Source organism: Anas platyrhynchos, chromosome Z, assembly GCF_047663525.1.
Source record: "Anas platyrhynchos isolate ZD024472 breed Pekin duck chromosome Z, IASCAAS_PekinDuck_T2T, whole genome shotgun sequence".
Taxonomy (NCBI): domain Eukaryota; kingdom Metazoa; phylum Chordata; class Aves; order Anseriformes; family Anatidae; genus Anas; species Anas platyrhynchos.
Genome location: NC_092621.1, coordinates 73,990,164 through 74,010,044, shown reverse-complemented (window position 1 = coordinate 74,010,044; position 19,881 = coordinate 73,990,164). Strand labels below are relative to the sequence as shown.

At 40.3% G+C, this 19,881-nt stretch overlaps 1 protein-coding gene across 41 annotated transcripts in view; it reads right to left on the bottom strand.

Annotated features, from left to right (window-relative positions):
• ELAVL2 (ELAV like RNA binding protein 2) overlaps positions 1-19,881 on the bottom strand; it is a 91,541-nt gene that overhangs the window by 9,488 nt on the left and 62,172 nt on the right. For all 41 annotated transcript variants that reach the window (XM_038170859.2, XM_072031245.1, XM_072031255.1 and 38 more), the window contains 2 exons: positions 19,260-19,363; positions 151-304 (listed from right to left, as the gene is read on the bottom strand). In XM_038170859.2, coding sequence (XP_038026787.1) covers positions 151-304; positions 19,260-19,363 — 258 coding nt within the window. The remainder of the gene's footprint in view (positions 1-150; positions 305-19,259; positions 19,364-19,881) is intronic.

Below are 19,881 nucleotides of genomic sequence, written 5' to 3'. Positions count from 1 at the left end.
TTTATGAACAATTCTAGCAGAAAATTGCATTTTCTGGCCCACGTACACCTTTCATATATTCTAGAGACAAGACTATTGTACTAAAAGGCAGTATATTTTTCAAACTGCCAGTCCAAGAACAAGAGCACGAGCACAAAGCTGCATACTTACCAGTGACTTGGTCAACTAGAATACGTGAAGTAATAATGCGTCCGTATTGGGAAAAGAGCTGCTCCAGTTCCTTCTGGGTCATTGTTTTGGGAAGTCCACTGACATACAAATTTGCATCTCTGATAGAAGCTGAACTTGGTCGCGCATAGGAAACCTTGAAAGAACACAAAGCAGCTAGAAATTGGAACAGTTCTAAAACACTTGAAATAGAACACTACAGTGTATCAGGACAGTGTGATTTGTTAAGGTCAGCCAAAAGTTACCTTGCAGTAAGAGTTAAGTGGCTTTTGGTGATGACCGCTATAACACTACCACCAAAGGAACACAACACTGATCACGTAGAATTTGACTACATGAACTCAGATATAAATCTGAACTTCAAGCACTATTTATAAATAAGGTAGAAAAGCTAGACATATACAAGTCTTGGTGGAGAAGTGTTATTTTTCATTTATTTTAAGATTAGAGAAAGATTTAAGATTTAACAAAAATTTTTCCTTTTAATTACCATTAAAACAAAAAATACACAGTATGTAGATTGTTTTGATACCTAGGTCATAAAGGCAGTCCAAAGCACTTTCAGGGGTTTGAAGGTATTTAAGTGCTAACTGTGCCCACTGTAAATGTATTGATCTCACTGTCAAACGACAGTCACTCACAAGAACAAGAGAAACTCCACTACTTCATTTATAGCCCTAAGAATGTGTGGCAGAAGGCTTGGGCGCAGAGCTACAACTCAGACATATGGTTTAATTTGGCTGTGTGGAGCAAGCAGTTGGACTCAACAATCCTTGTGTGTGTCCTTTCCAACTCAGGTTATTCTACATGCTTGGACTATTCAGCAGATCACCAACTTCAGCAACAGAGAAGTCATGCCAAATGCCAGTGAAGCTCCCAGGTCCCTTTGGGCTGGAATTTTTGCCTGCTGCCTCAAAGTGCCAGTCAAGTACTTTATAAGATTATCTATTAGATTATTTAATCCTTAAATACATGCCACAGAGTTGAGGAGTTCAGTACCCCTCACTGAAGTCTGCACAAGACTTATCTTTGTTACAGAAAAGACTGTAATTGGACGTCCATGCTTGTGGAACAGGATGGGCCCAAGTACTTTATTTGGTGTTTTCACAGTACAAAAGTACAGTCAAAGGAGACTCAAGGAGAAGTCAGATTTGAGACTCGAGAAGTAGTCAGATTTAACCTCTTTCCCCTCTACAGCATAGGATCAGCTGCTTCTAGTCAGCTAGAACTTAACTCTGTAAACCTATCTTCTGCCTAATCCTTTGGCATTTGTTTTCAAATCCTCCCTCTGTCTCAGTTCGGTACTTATCAGTGAACTGTAAGACTCCCATGGAAGCAAAACAAACAGCAACTGAGATAGAGCATCTCAGTGACTAAACAAGCGATACTCTGAACGTTGCTTTTATCATCCAGCCTTCTACACAGACGCTTTGGGCAAGGTAAGCTGGCTGCATGGGGCTCACCTTGGACACTTGTAGCTGTCCAACGTAAGACACTCAAGACAAGACCCCGTGAGCAGCAGCACCTTGCTCTTTAACATGAGACATGTAAGAATTAAACACTTGTGTCAACACAAGCAGCTGGGAATAAACACAGTCCTTTCTCCTAATTTGCTTTATGTATTTATTTTATGGAGTGTGCAAGTTTAATTATAACACTCCACTGGATCTGAGTCCACTCAAGTGAAGTCCTCTTTCTTCTATATGCTATCCCCTCTCTTGTTTTTAATTTTTTTAAATAACTATTTTTAGGAACACATACCAGGAAACTGTCCACAGAAGAGCTGATAAAAATTACCACCATCACGATGTCAGATAGCAAGCCACAGTCCCTTCTTCAGCAAAATCAGATTCAGTGTCCCTGATGCAAAGTGTTAAACAATAAAAACACTCCACCAAATACTGTCAAAAGATTCCTGACATCTGGTCATAGCAAGAAGCTGCTGTGTCACTTTGGACTAATCTTTGACTCAGCTTTCCACATCACACAAAGCTCCTCTATCATCCTGTAATACGCACTGACAAGGGTTATTTTCTAGTAAGCTTTTCCTTCAAAAATATCTTTTTTTTTTTCCAGGTACACTATAAAGAAAAAGTAATAGTTCCTTTTGTAGGCTAGCTAGGAACTGATAAAGTTTCTGATTTTGACTCAGTTTTTGCCATCTAAAAACTTAAGTGGTGAATATTCTACTAAAAGTCAGTATAGGAATATTCCTGGAACATAATATGAACTACTACGTAGAGTCAGATAAACAGAAGCGTTCAAGACAAAAGTGCTGGTAACCTGCCATAGACCTCTAATTATCACAATTGTAGAAAAAGCTGATTATGCATCACACAAGCTCTTTATCCACATAGCATGCACCACTTCCCTGTAAATTACAGCAATGATGCAATCTCGTAACTTGGATGAGAGGTCAGACAAATATTAAGAAGAGAGTAACCACATTCCTGTGTGAATCACATTACTGTGTGGCAGAAGTGTTTTTCATAAGACCAGTGAGAGGTTTAACACGACCTTCCTTAACAGGCCCTTCTAGAGAGGCAAACAATTGATTTGCTAAACCTTGCTAGAGCAGATTCAATAATCCAGTTCAGGTCTCATCAGCAACATTAGTTCTTTCATGAAAAGAAATGGGGACATCCTACTGTTATTTCCTTGTGCTGTTTTCGCATAATCAACCACACACTTTCTTCTGATGAGTATTTGAAAAGTCAAGTACAATGGGTGGAACTACAAAAATTAAGATGAGAGGAAAGCAAGGTATTGCAATGCAGAGAAACAGAATAGGAATAAGACTTCACTAACCAGCTGTATGGCAGATTTTCTGACAGCTGGGTGAGATGCCCAACTGTCAGTTCTGTGCAAAAGTATATAAACACAAATTTGGTAAAAAAAAATTTCTTTTTGAAGTTGTAAATCTGCTACTTTCATATGGCTGTGCAGCCAAAGCCCAATACTTGCCCAGTAATTGTGTTTAATGCTGAATTCTTCTTTTTACTCTGTATATTCAACCTTCACGCTGCATACAGCTGTATTTAAGAAACAGTTTTTAGATCTTGAGTTTTTCCTACTTTTCTGCAAGCAGAAGTGTATGCTTATGATATTTCCTGGTACACAGTCAGTGAGGCAAACTGGAGGCAGGAAAACCGACAGAATGAAGCTTTCCTGCATTCAGACGAAGAAGGGAACACAGCATGCTGGCTACTCAAGAGGCAGAAAAACACAGCTACTAAGGAATGAAGGATTGCTGATGCTGGATATGAGCTTCTGAGCTCCATGCCACACTTGGTGGGAATATCTTAAGGAGACCCAAGGCCAGAGAATGGAGACAGACAGGGTACAGGCCTGGACACAACAAAATCCCCACTTAACAAAAACAAGTAGTTCTGACCAGCTGAGTTCATGTCGGTTTTCAAAATCAACCCTTCTACCCCCCAAAATTTAGCACTATCAGACATGATAGGAGTACCTTGCAACAAAGTCTGGTAACTGACCACAATGAACTATTAACAATATAGAATTTGATGCCAATGGAAGTAGGGAAGGACTAGTTCTAGTTTTAAATAAACTACATGAGAAAAAAAATGCATAGCTGCATGGATCACTGGAACAGTTTTATCTGCCAGTTTTTCATTCTCTCTGCAGCTGAGATATGCCAAAAAAACTGTTCTATCTAGTCTGACTTAAGCTGCCAGACAAGTTTTCCTTTTTGTATGCATTTGTTCAAGCACTCTAGGGAGAAGTTGGAACTCCTGGGAGCAAGCATCAACTAGAGAAAGAAGTAAAAGTGACTTATCTTTACATTTAAGAAGAAAACTGTGCAATCACCAAGCAGTTTTCTAAGCATGCATGCTTTTAAGCTTGTAGAACGGAGGTTGCAGAACATAAGCCTTGTAAGCTGCTTTCAGACAGGACAAAAGTTTGAATAGAAGACACTGAAAGGCCTCCTGAACCCCCCTAGGACATACTTCAGGGTGCTGCTGTTTTCCCAGACTCAAACCAGACTACCTAGACTCAGTTCTACATCTGTTGATAGATTAAACAGCTCCATTTTCTAAGCAACCTGAAGCAGTAGGTGGACTTTCCATCCAGCTGCCTACCGCTAACAGCCAAAGACATTTTGATACAACACATTAAAGGCAATGGAGTAACTAATCACGGAAATCTATTCCAGATACCTGAACAAAAAGAGGTGACTGGAAATAGTCAGCGTGGATTTATAGAGGGGCAATCACGACAAGGCTACTCAGTTGGTTAGACAAATGACATGATTGCCATGGTGGAAAAGGGGAGATGACCAACATTCATCCCAACTTTAGTAAGACCTTTGACACTCTCCCCTATCACCCTTATAGGCAAAACACACATTAATAACACTTAAGCACATACGAGAAAACAAAATAAGTAAACAGTGAGGGAGGCTAAAAACTGGCTAAATTGCCAGGTTCTGTGGGTTGTGACCACTGTCATGAAATTCAGCTGTGGGATAGTCATTGGGCTCCATCAATGTGGGAAGGATCTTCATTAGTAACCCAGATGACCAGGCAGAGTGTACCTTCAGCAGTTCAGCAGATGACACAAAATGGGATGAGTGGCTGATATGCCAGAGGGTTGTGCTGCCACCCAGAGTGACCTCAACCAGACTTGAGAACATCCTAAAGTTCAAAAATGGGAAAAGGTAAGTCCTCCCCCTGGGCAGGAATACTCTGTGCTCTAGTACATACCGGGAGCCAACTGGCTGAAAAGCAGCTCTGCAGAGGGCTCTACAGTCCTGGTGGATAGCACTCTGACCACAAGTCAACAAAATGCATCCTTGTGACAAAGACGGCCAACAGCATCCAGGGCTGTGTTAGGAAAACTATTATGATCAGCACTTCAAGGGATGCGATCCTTCTCCTCAATGTAGGGCTGACATAACTCTGGTGCAGGAGTCCAGAGCAGCAGACTGTACCACAAGAGATATTTACATACTGGTGAGTCCAACAAAGGGCCACAGAGGTGATTAAAGGACCAGCACATCTCTGATGCAAGGGGAGGCTGAGAGAGCTGGGATTGCTCAGTCTGGAGAAAAGGCAGCTCAGTAGGATCTTATCCTTAAATTCCTAACGAGGGTAGTAAAGATGGAGCTAGACTCTTCCCTGTGGCATCAAATGACAGGAAAAGAAGCAATGGACACAAATACTGATATAGCAAACTACTTGGAAAGACCATATAGATTTCATTCTGTAAGAAAACGTTTTTATGATCAAGGGTGGTCAAGCATCAGAAGATGCTGGTTGTCCAGTTGGGTTATGAACGTCCCCAGGGATGGAGACTCACAGTCCTGGGTAACCTGCTTGAGGTGACTCTGCTCGGAGCAGGAGGCTGATTAGTGATCTTCAGAGGTACCTCCAACCTCAGCCATTCTGTGATTCTGCAACAATACATAAACTTTAAAATAAGTCTTAAATGGACTTCAACCCAGAGGCTGGAAGCAGTTTGAATCAAGTGAAAATTACAAATCTGTAACAGATGATTCAGTGTTTTGTTTTTTTGTATAAACTCAGTGATGTAGACATTTTTCTCCTATTCCTACCTAGAGGAATTCAAAATAGAGACACTGTCTTCAAAAAGGAAATTCAGACTGCTGGGCACATGCTGTCACATCAAGGATAAACTTACTGACACTCCCCTACATGCCCCCAGAAAGGAAAAATCCACAGGAAAACGTTTCTTAGCTTACTGCAAGTTCACCTTACACTACAGAACCAGTGGATGTCAAAATATCAAACAGTATCTGCAAAGCACCTATCACTTTTCCTTTCATCTCTTAAATATGCACTCCTTCATGGTGATTTGTGATCCATTGATGTCTATTGCTCATGTCCTTGCTGGTAAATGCTACCTGGAACAGTCAGACGTAGCAGTCAAGGCCTGTACTGAACACTTGAAGAAAGCAAGCAAATGAAAGCAGTAAACTCTAACCAGTAAATAGTACTACAGGTATTCCATATCTAAGAACACACAACAATCGCAGATTTCTCTCTGTGGAAAGTATCTCAGAGAGTACTCCTGTCTTCTGACTGATGCTTGCTGGCATCTGTGCAGATCAGTTACAAGAGTAACATACAAACAGAAATTAATACATCAGGGTTAAGATCCAAACACCACCTCTAGATGTCTTGCTAGGCGCCTGAAGTTCTGACCAGGTAGGAAACTGAAAGAAACAACTTCAAAAACCCAGTGTAAAAGAAATTTAACTCTGGCAAACCATTACCAGTGATCTGAGATTACTGCAAGCCAGCATCATTAGAGAAAAACAAGGATGCCACAAAACATAAGAAAATTAACTCCCATGAAAAAGAAACTTACATGGAGCATGAGATACGTTTCAACTCGTTATTGATATCAAAGTCCAACTACTTCACTCATAAGATTTCAAGCAGAGAGTCTCCAGATTCATCTTACTACCTGGCAGTTTGCTAGCTAGCTCAGTAATTACTTGCTGATCATTCTAGATTCATTCTTGTCATGCAATATACATATGCACTGAATTAACAGCTGCGCTTAGATATTACTTCCACAGCTACTTCAACAGGTGAATACTTAATAAACACCAAGGTTATGCAGCGTCAGAACTATTGAACACAATGTGAGTCAAGAAGCAGCCGGAAAGCCTGGCTTTAAATATTTAATGACGACACACACACTGCGTAACAGTGAACATAGCTGCTCTGTAGACAACCACTTGAAAACAGTTTTACTGGAATTTTCCATTACTGCTAGTAGGAAAGACTTACTTATAGAAATGTAAACATCACATTAAAAATTTGAGGTATTTTCACTGTTTTAATATTTCATTTTTCAGCACCAAGATGAATTGATTTTCAACTTAAAGCCATGAAACCTAGCAGGTTAAATTAGTTGCCAAAGAGAAGAAAGACCCAGTCCCTAAAAATGAGAGTCCGTTTCTTACCATCTGCTGCTACTGTTAGACACCTTACTCTACTTCTAATATATAGCCTCTTAAGTAGTATAGAGAACAAGCAAGGATTTGTTTTTATTGCCTGCAAGAACTTTAGGAAAAACTGATATTATATTCTAAAACACTCTGCTTAAGGTATTCTTTTTATAGTTTTTATATCTGATATCTTTAAATATCAAAATACTTCTGTACGTGTTTACATTCAACAACTTCCAGTGTAAACTATCAACACTGTCTTATAGATGGTATCCATTTCTTTTAAAAATCTTGTGTTGTGGTTTAACCCAGCCGGCAGCTAAACACCACACAGCTGTTTGCTCACTCTCCCCCCCTCTCCCTCTCTGGGATGGGGGAGAGAAATGGGAAAGTGAAGCCTGTGAGTTGAGATAAAGACAGTTTATTAAGACAGGAAAATAATGGCAATAATAACAACAATAATGATGATAATAGTACTACTACTAATAATGTGTACAAAACAAGCAATGCACAATGCGATTGCTCACCACCTGCTGAGCGATGCCCAGCCTAACCCCGAGCACTCCAGCCCCCTACCCTGGCTAGCCACCCCTATATATTGTTTAGCATGACGTCAGATGGTATGGAATACCACGTTAGCCAGTTTGGGTCAGCTGTCCTGGGTCTGTCCCCTCCCAGCTCCTGCTGCACCCCCAGCCTGCCCACTGTCAGGACAGAGCAAGAAGCTGAGATATCCTTGGCTTGGTGTAAGCACTGCTCTGCAACAATTAAAACATCAGCGTGTTATCAGCACTCTTCTCACCCTAAGCCAAAATATAGCACCCTACCAGCTACTAGGAAGAAAATTAGATCTGTCCTAACTGAAACCAGGACAGCTTGTTTCAGTAGAAAAAAATCCAAAAAGACTACACGAAGTTTGTGCAGACAAACATGGGTTAACCACTCCTGCAAACCAGACAGATGTATATTGGGAAAAGGAATATATTACAAATATAAGCCCTCTTGGCAAGCACAATAAAGACAAGGAACTATTTCTGTTACAACAACATTCTCAGACCATTGTGTTCTTAACCTTCACTTAAATTAGTATGAGATGCCATGACTCAAAAACTCTTCTTCTTGATTCCCAATAAAATGCTGAAGCACAAAGCAGAGGCTGAGACTCGTCTCAGCTGTCACTAGCCAGTAAAAGGTTGTCTGAAATAGGAGAGCACATTGCTATATATTCAGGTTTACTTTGTCTCTGCTCAAATGAAAAATAGTTCCATTCCAAACAGAAGTTGAAGGCCAGTTTTCCCAATATACACAAGACTGCCCACTTAAACACTGAATTTAAGTCACTAGTGCAAGCTTGCACCAGCATTTGTGTGAGCAAGCAAAGTGGTAGACTTAGGCCACTTAGACAACTCTCAGGAAGTATGAAAACATACTTCTAAATTCAAATTCACCTATCCGTGTAAATTAACAAAAAGGATCATATCTAATACTGGCTGTGCTTTTACAGCCTGTCCTGTAATGGATGTCTTTGAAAAAAACAGGCACAGAAGTAACAGCCTTTCAGTACTACAATCAGCAGAAGTTGAGATTTTAGTCCACACCTCATGAAGACTGTCCAGCTATAGACAGTGCCCGAACTGCAGCCTCGAGGTCAGTCCTGGGATTCATGTCCATTCCCTGCCAGCTCAGCAGAGAGTACAAATGGACCAAGCAATGGTCTGCTCCTCCAGAAAACAAGACACAACTGGAACCACAACCAGCCAGAAAGAGGTAACTGCTGAGGGATCATGGTTGGAGGGAGCTACACTTCACACAGTCATCTGGCACATCATAAACACTGAACTGCAAAGTTAGTGATTCTCTCAGGATATCACAGCACGGTGATCGTATCAGCTGCTACACATGCTTGATAAACAATCCCCAACCCAGACATGTAACAAGCTACACTGACCAAGGCAGCTCTTTGCACATCTGAATTAACAGCCCAGCTAGAAGAGTGCTGCAGCTCCATTTTCTTCACAAGCAGGCCTAACAAGCTGTTCACAGTGGTTACTGACAGGCAGAGTAGTTTGCACAAGTATGCCAAAGCCAACAAAGTCCCACCTTTATTTTTTATAAATTTCTACTTTCAAATTGGAATTATTTCATCAAGACAACACTTTCTGAAGTCTGAACTAAAACCACGCTGAACTTAAGACTCACAAATGCAAACTCAACATGGTTCTAAGTGGGGGGATGGAGTCTCTTGCAGCAATTTGTAAGTAACTTCTCACTGGAAATCTTCCACCTTTACGTATTTATGATCTTCGCTCCTGGGTATGTTAACACAGTGTATGAACACTAGATATGAGGTCCCCAGCATCTGAGGCTACATCAGTTTTCAAATTTCTTACCAAAAAGAGGAATGCCACTGATGTTATAGTGATCACTGGTGCTCACGGGAAACACGGGTTTTGTACTCTAATTCCTCTTTGACCATATCGTGAGATTCTGTGTTTGACTCTTGTCAGTCAGCAAAACCACCGCAGCTCCTTGCACTGCTCTCCTGCAGCACAGCCCACGCTCAGCAGACCCTGCTTTACCCTGCTGCCCAAGCAGACCTGTCAGAGCACCATTGCAAAACAAGGCTAGCAACAGAGATTATTTGGATCAGCATGAAATTTTGGATCAGCATGAGATCTAAGGAAAAATCTGGTTTCAATTCTGGCTCTAAATCCCAGCTGGACATCTTAATGCACTTTTCCTCCTTTGTGATTTCTTCAAAATGAAGTATAATTTAATTATTAAAGCAGATGCAACAGCAAGTTCAGCACAGAGAATCAAGTTTTACAAGGAACTCAAGACCATGAGCAGGCGTCATTCGGATGAGAAGACTGTGAAGGCTTAAGACAGCAAGCAATGAGACAAAGACAACCAGACTGAGAAATCAGAATCAATCAGAAATCAGAAACCAGAATCAATCCCTTGTGAAGCATCTTGGATGGGATTCTCTAGTCTAGGAAGCACTTCTTCCCAGCACTATTCCCAAGAGTATCTTGAATTGAAGTACAGAAACACCTCCTTGTGAAAACAAGATCATTTTTCATATGGTGAAGAGACTGTGTACAGCATCTGAGCCATCATGTTGACATGGTTAAGACCAGCCCTTGGTCTTATGTCAAGTGAGTCACCAACTCTTTCTGTTACCACAAAACCAGACATTAAGCACTGAGTCTTTGAATAGAACACAGCCTGCCTACTTTCACCTCTACTAATCAATAATTGTATCAAGTTCAATACACAGAGCAACAACATGCCTGTAAGAGCTACTGTTTCAAGAGGAGCTCTAAGGGGCTCCATCCCACCTAACACTAATTCAGAGCTCCCAGCTCTTTGTTTTTCATTCAAGATGCCTTCATTCTTGTTCACTGCTCAGTCTCACAGCCTTGGGGTAACACTTATCCCAGAGAACCAAATTTCATTTGAAAGAGCAGCACAGTGTCCTTATGAGATTTCATGGGTCCTTCTCTGTGTAAATCAACAAATAAGCCTGCTCCAAAAAGATTTATACTTTGTTCTCTTACATCACCAGAAAAAAACTGGCAACTACAGTTCACTGCGACTATTACAGCCATTTACAAGCAACACAAGGTTTCTTTGAGTAGTAGAGATGCTTCAGTTAGATCAGGAGGCCTGTTCTGACTTTCAGTAGCTACCAAAAAAAATAATTTTCTGTTCCACAATTCTCAGGAGGAACACAGCTTGTAGAAAAAGTCTTCCAGTTTATAAAAGAATTTTCTGCAAACAGTGATTTCAAAGGTATCTGAAATTTGCTTCATGCAAGAGTGATAAATACGTGACTCAGCAAGCAAGGGCACATCAAGCTGATGTTGCATTTAAGCACTGCACTGTTCTGGTATCTTATATTCTTCTATGGTTATACCAGCTCCCTGAAAAAAAGAAATCCTTGGAAATGTCAGCAACAAATTAGAAATATGCATTGAAAGTCCCAACAAAAACCCTACAGCCCTTGAGATTTTTCATGACCTGTTTTTTTTTTTTTTCCTCCAGATCCTGGCTAGGATCACACACTCCTAGTAGTATGCCACAGGACCAGATGGGGACTTTCAAACATTACAGAAAAAAGCAGTCTTTGACCTTGTTTAGAGAAGGAGCTTGGTACATGAATGTAGCACACTATTCAGAATATGGTCAGCTTAAGCAAAAGCTGCATTTGTGCTCTCAGAGAGGCAGTGTGAGAGAAAGGATGAAAAAACAAGCCAAAGCAAACCTCTGAACAATGGTTACCGTGTTCTGCGAGGATGGCTCAAAGCATTTTACATTAACTGCCCACAAAGGCTGACCTTGCAAAGGGTAAAGTGGTTTTGCTTTTTAGATTCCTTCTGTAATCACAGATGAAGACAAAAGGTGTTTGCTTTAAATGTTAAGATCAGAAATGACAGGTATGATACCTTGGGTATTACAGGCCTTAAACTCATGCTACTACAATTTTCGTTTTGTAATCCACATGCAATTCCAAATACATTTATTTTACTTTAAGAGTGGATGGGGAAGAGTGTTAAAATACAGAGTTCAATACATGAACAAAGTCAGCTTCAACCTGACACTGCACCTCGTCTCCAACTGGCAGCCTCAGCTCCTGTGCTGTGCTGTTTTTACTTAACACCAGTCTTTATAGAGAGGACGAGGACCAGGAGTACTCCTTAGGATTTAACTGGTTAAATACAACATACTTTTAAAGACCTAGTAAACTGCTTCTATGCCTACCACAAAGGAGCACCAGGAACAGGCTTTCAGAAGACTTGGTCTGAAGTGGCTACAGAAGATCCAAATTGCTTCTGTTCACCAAATGACACGTGCAATAGCATATGTAAATTAGCAATTAAAAACTGAAATCCTGTTAAGGACAAAAACAGAATTGGAGGTTTTCTCAGAAGTGCTTAAGGTAATGCGGTTAAAATGCTGTACTACTAGAAGTTTATCATACTACTATAAGAAAAGGTAATTAAATTCACTGATGTCTCTCAACAATAAGATGAGAATTATGCACTATAATCACAGAACCACAATTCTGCTGACAGCTTCGCCTTTCGAGGGACTGTAGTGCGTAAGATTTAAAACCTGTAGTCATAATTATATCAGTATCTTTAAAGAGAGGAATCACTTAAAACTTTGAATATAAGTACAAAGAAAAGGCAACAAATAAAAGGAGACAGACTCCAAACTCTGCTCTTCACATTTGGAGAAAATACATTTTCACACTTTTCCGACTTTCTGTTAGTCCTCAAAGACCTCCCTACATACTTTGCTTCGTTCTTCCTATGTTCTTTCTTGACTCAGGGGGTGGTGAGGAACTGGCACAGGCTGCCCAGAGAAGCTGTGGATGCCCCATCGCTGGAGGTGTTCAAGGCCAGGTTAGATGAGGCCCTGAACAACCTTATCTATTGGGTGGCATCCCAGCCCATGGCATGGGGGGGTTGGAACTGGGTGATCCTTGAGGTGCCTTCCAACCCATGCCATTCTATGACTATGTTCCTGTGGAGGGCTGGATATTATCCTGGGTAGTCTTGTCATATGAAGTATGGAACAGCACAGTTTTTACAGAACCTAACTCACATTTCTAATGCTGTTACACAAAGGTTGTGGGAGAGTTGGGAGGGAGTATTCTTCACAGACAGAATTTCTAGGTTGGAAGAGACCTCTAGACCATCAAGTCCAACCTCTGACCTAACACTAGCAAGTCCTCCACTAAACCATGTCGCTAAGTTCAACATCTAAATGTTGTTTAAAGACCTCCAGGGATGGTGACTCAACCACTTCCCTGGGCAGCCCATTCCAATGCCTCACAACCCTCTCAGTGAAGAAGTTCTTCCTAAGATCCAACCTAAAACACCCTGGCACAACTTTAGCCCGTTCCCCCTCGTCCTGTCACCAGGCATGTGGATGATCAGAATCACTAACAAAATCTAAAAAAAAAAAAAAGGTGGGACCCAAATTCTTCTGTTCTTGAAACTGAAGTGAATCTGTTCACAACTTTTGCTCTTGGAAGGAAAAATGTGAACTTCAAAGTTCTCCATATTTGTGTTCAGTGAACTGCTGAGGACAAACACTGGCCAGAACATCTGCATTACTCATTTCACAAACACCTTGCAGAAAAGCAAACAACCGCATATCCATTGACATTGTTACTGCTTTTATGGAAGATCTGAATCTACAAACCCTTTCAAGAAAAAAACTAACTGCATGGGTAAGATATCTAGAGTTGATATGTAATGTCAAAAGTCACTAGCTTATTACTAAAGGTCAATCAATTTTTCACAAGGCTTCCGCAATTTCTGAAGTACATCTGTATTTTACAGTAACAGCAGCACTCTTATGGAGAAATCAAGTATTTTGATTTTTTAAAAAGCACAGATCTCCATATTTGGAAATTTTAACACGTTGGACACATGCAGAAAAGTTGTATTCTACTTAAAGGACTTTCCATAGCACTGGGAAGGTAGAAGACAGAAGATGTGGTATTGGTGTCCCAGTATTAACAGTTTAGTTTTAGTTGATTTTTCTTACTGCTTGGAGCTCAGCTCTTGAGCAATTTTCAGTCTTCCTTCAGCCCCATGGAGTACTTCCTGCCCCTTCTAACACATCAATTTTTGTGCCAGACATCACACCACCCACACAGGCTCAGAAAGGAACCACTGCACGACCAGATGCAAAACTGCTCAGCAGTCTTTGTGTGAGCTGCACTGGTCTGAGGGACCCTCTCGCTGGCACAACAGCAGCAGACTCCTGCAAGAACTGATCGGGTGTGACAGAGCCCATCTGGGGACCAAACAGGAAACAAGCTATGCAATTGCAGGAGAGATGAGCACATTTTGAAGTTCAATCTGACATGCTGAGCTATTTTGCTTGGAGTAGTTAGGTATTAATGAAGAACCGTGTGACCTGAGCATGGTTTACAGGAAGAGACAGCAACACGCATTCACAAGTGAATGCTCCTCTCAATGTTACTCAGCAACATGAAAAATAAGCACCACACATAAGACGGTTAAGTAACATCCAAAGTCTGAAGGGATTTGAATTTCAGTGAAGAACAAATTTTACCTGGGGGTGAAAAGGCATGTGTGGGGTGGGGAGGGGGGTTTAAAAAGGAAATGCTGTCAAAGCTTTAACTGTAACATAGATAAAAGGTTGTATAATTATCATTTATATAACTCCTGCAGAAACTTAAGGTAAAAAAACACCTTTACCTTTGTTCCAAGACACATTGTTCTGCTGCTACAGATCTGCTAGAGCACTTCAATTTTACCTTGAGAATACAGTCCTGAGGTATTTAATTACCCTGTCAAGACCACTAAATGGTCTGGCACCATGCCCCTTCTCTGAATCTCTGCTGATTGATAGCATCAATAAAATTCACTAGCTTTAATTAAACCTTCAAACAGGATCCCCTTTTGCCACTCACTAGATCAATGTCCTTTAGTGCTGTAAGAACAAAATCGAGGAGGTAAAGAGGGTTTCTCTCACCTTCACAGCTCTTGCCCCCCGGTATTTTAATGGACTTTTTACTCAGTTCATATATATTTCATCGCTCTCCAGGGAGATCAATGAAAACATTAATATAGAAAATGATGCTACCAAAGTTTTCTTCTAAAAATATCAATGTTAGAGAAGACAATCTTTTTCTGCTGCACCAATATAGAAATCAAACTAGTATGCTTCTTTATTCTGCATTTTATTATATCCTGTGAAGTGTTTTCAAGAATACTATCAGAGGTACAAGTTCACAAGGGTGAAGACCTTAAGCTGCTACAATTGAGGACAATTTCCTTAAAATTACTGTAAATCTAAGTAATGGTTCACGGCACCAAGTGAAATTGCACATCATAAAGCCAAGTTTTAAGGACATGCTGACTCAGAGGACATTATCAAAATTGTGGCATGACATGCTTCAAGTATCCCCTTGCTGAACTGCACTTTTTTGGGCATGTGTAAAGCAAATAGCTCAGTATTCACTCCTGTTAAATTCATAACTAGCTGTTTTTAATTACACAGCTTTCTACAGTAGGGCAGTTAACTAGGTGATAATGATGACAAAGTAGGACTTGTGCATGTAGCCAAATAATTTGTCAAACTTTCTTACAGCTTCCTGTTGGAATTATATTACATGTGAAGGCAGTTTTTTTTAAACATATGCAAAGCTATGAAGGAGTGGGAGGAAAACCTACAGATTTAATACTTTAGATAAAATATTTCTTAAATCTGTATTCTCCTGACAGGTGATAATTACCCATGTAAATACTCTAATAGTCAAGAAAACTAAAAAAAAAAAAAAAGAAAGAGGAAGAAGCTCTACTAAATTTGATTTTTAAGAAGCACTAGCTAGATAGAAGACAGATAATCAATGCTATCTTATAAAAAAGGATAACAGCTAGGCCTGTAGCTAGGCCAAACCATTTTTCCCCTCTACACTGCAGATTTCCATACGTGCCTATACACATATCACCAGCACTGAGAACTAAGACAGCTGTCAGCTCCTGTACAGAAAGGCTCTGCTGCTTCAGGCCCTCTCATGCTGGAGAGCTGCAGGATGGACAGAGGGAAGTTCCTCGGCCCTACTTCACCTTGTGAGGGGGAAACAAACATGATGTTACTCTGTTGGCTGCGTCCCTTGTGAGCTCTGAACCACCAAAGACCACATCCATCACTCATACACCCCAGCATGCACAGACAACAGCCAGGCTGAGCTTTCCCTGTGTCCTCCTGGTAGCCCCAATTGACATTAAAAGCTGCCTCTTATTCAGGATCTTACACAGCTCTGTACCAGTTCAAGGACAGGATATTTGTTTGCCCTTTCCATTCCATTTTAGACTTATTAGCACTGAAGGCATTTACAACACACCAAAAGGTATGGCCACACAGATAACCTCGCAATAAATTCATCTGAGTCTTTTTGATGGAGCTTTCCCAGGAATGAGGGCAGGAAAAGTCACTGATGATCTCCCTCCTCCCAAGCAGAAACTGAATAAAACGTGCACTGAATTTTCTTATTCCTTTGCAAAAGGAATGATGACACTTGCATGCTGTTTGCTCCTCAGAGTTTTTCAGACTTGGGAAGAAGAGATCTTTTTGTGACAAAACAAATGAAAAAAACAAAAACCAAATCAATGAACAAGCAAATGGGTAAGCAGAAAGATCGCTCAAGGCACAGAAATCCATGTTCTCTGTTCTATTTAAGAGCCAATGAAAAAGTACTTTCCAGCAGCAGCTTCTTCTGAAAAAAAAAAAAAGAGCCATAGCAAGTCTTTCACCTCTCCGATACAGCTTGCTTTTACACTGAAGTTGCATAATTCAGCGAAGCCCAAAATTCACAGGCTACCTGCAATATAAATATACCAACTTAAAAGTATTTCATGAAGCTTTCCAAAGGACAGCCCTCCCTCTAAAAAGGTAGCAAGTAATTGGTTTCAATGTTGCTACCCACACAGAAAAAAGGTAAGCCAGCAATCTGCAAATTTGTGGTTTGAGTACATTTTACTTCAAAAGAACAGTAGGTGGCAGCCCTTTTAGGGATGAAGGAATGTAACCAGTGACTGTAGAAAAGAAGCAGCAGGTCAGATGTACCTGTCATGCACCCAATACAGAATGCCACAGACTGGGATCAGGATTTGAGCAGGAATGCTCCCACTTCAGCCACTACATGGAGGTATCAACTACAGACAAATTGGAACACTGTGGTCCCTGAACCCTTACGAAGGCTCCGCAAAGGTCCTGGTCTTGAGAGCTCAGAAATAACACCTCAAGTCTTGAAACACATGAGGAATCCTCCTAGCCTCTTCTTCTCCTGCAGTGTGGAAGGAGGTAAAGACAGACTCTTTAAACAGTACATAGGGAGAATCCAGTCATGAAAAGTCGGCCTGAAATATGGCTTACCCCCAAGAAGGGATAAGGGAATAAAGCAGCCTTTCCCCAGGTGATGTACACTAACATTGAAAGATGCTGCTGAAATTGAACAGAGCCAAACATGGGTAGCTAGAGTCATTATTTGCCATGTAACATGAGAAAAAGCAACATTCAGAGATACTTTCTTCTAAATAAAGAGATGAAAACTATTTTGTTTGCTTTACCTTAGCACTTGAAGAAGGCAAGAAAGGAAAAGCAGTGTCACCCCCCACCTCAATCTATTTTCACTTTTTCCCCCCCAGACTTTTTTTCTTAAACAATACATTTCTATTTGCAGAAATTTGGTGATGTTTACATTAATCACTCAGGGGCAATGGGTGCAAGCTAGAACATTGGAGGTTCTGCTTAAATGTAAGACAACTTTTTCGTGGTGAAACTGGAACAGGCTGCCCAGGGGTGTTGTAGAGTCTCCTTCTCTGGAGACATTCAAAACCCGCCTGGATGCATTCCTGTGTGACCTGATCTAGGTGTTCCTGCTCCAGCCAGGGGACTGGACTAGATCTTTCAAGGTCCCTTTCAATCCCTAACAACCTGTTATTCTGTAAACTGAAAGATGACCAAGAAGTCATATGCTGGAAACAAATTCAAGTCACCTGAACCCCCTGTAAGGAATCTATTTGATTTGGGAAGCCTGGATTGATTCTCTGTATTCACCATCCTTTTCCTTTGAATATTTACATAGTCCACAGAACTTGTCATCCTGAGCAGATGCATTTCTTAGTTTTGCAGTCTAAGATATACCTAAGATACAACATACCTGTAACATTACTGGAGAACTAATCTATGCCCCTTTCCCCCAGAAGACTGCTTTATAAGCTGCACAAGCTTTGGGCGTACTAAATGGCTTTCTTCCATATTCCCTCACCAAGTAGAACATGGGAGAGGCTGCCTTCAGGCAAGCCTACTAAAAGCAAGTAGGTAACTTTCTGCAAAGCATCTATCCAAGTCTTTCCATGACTCAATGTTTATTAACTGCAGCATATATAAGTTACAAATAGCATCATGCATTCAATAAACCTCATGAATCCAGAACAGTTCGGGCAATCTACCTGAATTCATGCCATCTTATATTTGCCTGCTATTTTTTTTTTTAAAGTTGCTCAGCATTGCTTTTTAACTCCAAAGCCTTTACAAGGTGAGCTTTATCTTACAGCTCAAATATGACCCTAGTTAGAGGGCAGTCACTGTCCAAGTGATCAGCTAGCAAACCCTGCTGTTTAATGAGAAAGAATAGGCTGGCTGGCCCCTGTGCTGCCTCCAGGCACGAACACCTGTGAAACACATTCAAAGGCCCCCATTCCCTGACAATTTTATTTCATCTCCTTTCCTAAGATTTCAGAGTCCAACAATTGCTCAAATCGATATCCTGACTCTTCTGATAATGGAGTAATTGCTTAATGCTACATTTCCAAGGTATTAATGTGAAACTTTAGTACACATGAATAACGTGCTAATTACAGTGTCATTTCCCCATCACCACAACCCCACCTTTGGAGACATTTAAAGCCATTTTATAAGAAAGAATAAAACGTGATTAAATGTGGTTGGAGTGAACAAAAACACAGTTGGTAAGAAGTTTCAAGATTCCTTTCTCTAGAAATTGAGGGAATTGAATTTAGTTAACAAGAGGTGCAGTTGTTATAACAAAGTGAAAAAGCAGGAAACCCTAACATTGGAGAAAAACGAGGCATATAAATATGGAACAACCTTGAAATCCAGTAATTCACAGACCTTTATAAACAAACCAGTTATCTCAGCATTTCATTTTAAGGATGTGAGAGAATACTCCTTTAGGCTGCAACTGTCTTGTTTAATAAGCAAATTATACTGTCTTCTTTGAAAAAAAAAAAAAGTAGGAAGCATACAGTGCAATCTTCAGACTATATGCAATACTGCATTTATTACTTAAGCATGCAAAGCATATGATCTGATGTCACCTAATTGAGATATCACCTAATTTAAGCTCAAATATAAAATATTGACAATTATCATACATACCAATTTTGTATATTCAATTATAATCTCTAGGTGGACTACAGGACTAATCATCTGCTCCATGGTGAAGTCCTAGGCAAGTTTATTAGCATTAGCAGAATGCTTACGTTGTACTTGGAAAGGAAAAATGCATCATGCATCTTAACAAGAAGTCAAAACACTTCTGTTTCTTTAAACCATAAAGAACACTACATACTTTTATTGTTTTAGTTTGAAGTCTCAATCCATTCAGAGTGTTGATAGCTTTTTCGGCATCCTTGGGATCAACGTAGTTCACAAAACCATAACCCAAGCTCTGTCCTGATAAAACAGACGAAGAAGAATGAATGTTAGTACTGCTATGCTACACAACAGATAACTAAAGGTGTTAAGAACTTCTACGGGCACACTGAGCAAAAAATTGCTTATATTGAAGAACAATTATCTGCCTCAATGAAGTTTCAAAGGCTTACATCTTATTTTGCCAATAAGCCTGGGGGCTTTAGCTTCCTCTGCTCCCATGGGCTGCCCTAAGTTCAACGCAGAAAAGGCTACAGTCATTTTAATGAAGGATTTAAATAGCTATGTGAAATATGTTCAGGATTTTGTTATGAACCATTAGAGATAAGAGGAAGCGCAGGACCTTCCAAGTTAAAATATCAGAAATCCACCATTGAAGTATCAGAAATCCATCATTCACTCCTCAAATTTTTAGTTGAATATGGAAAATATAGCAAAAGTCTGTAATGGTATATGAAAATGAGCGCATTTCAAACATACTTAATATCAGAATTTGAGACAAGAGATCTTTGGAGCAGAACATTTCTACAGATGTTACA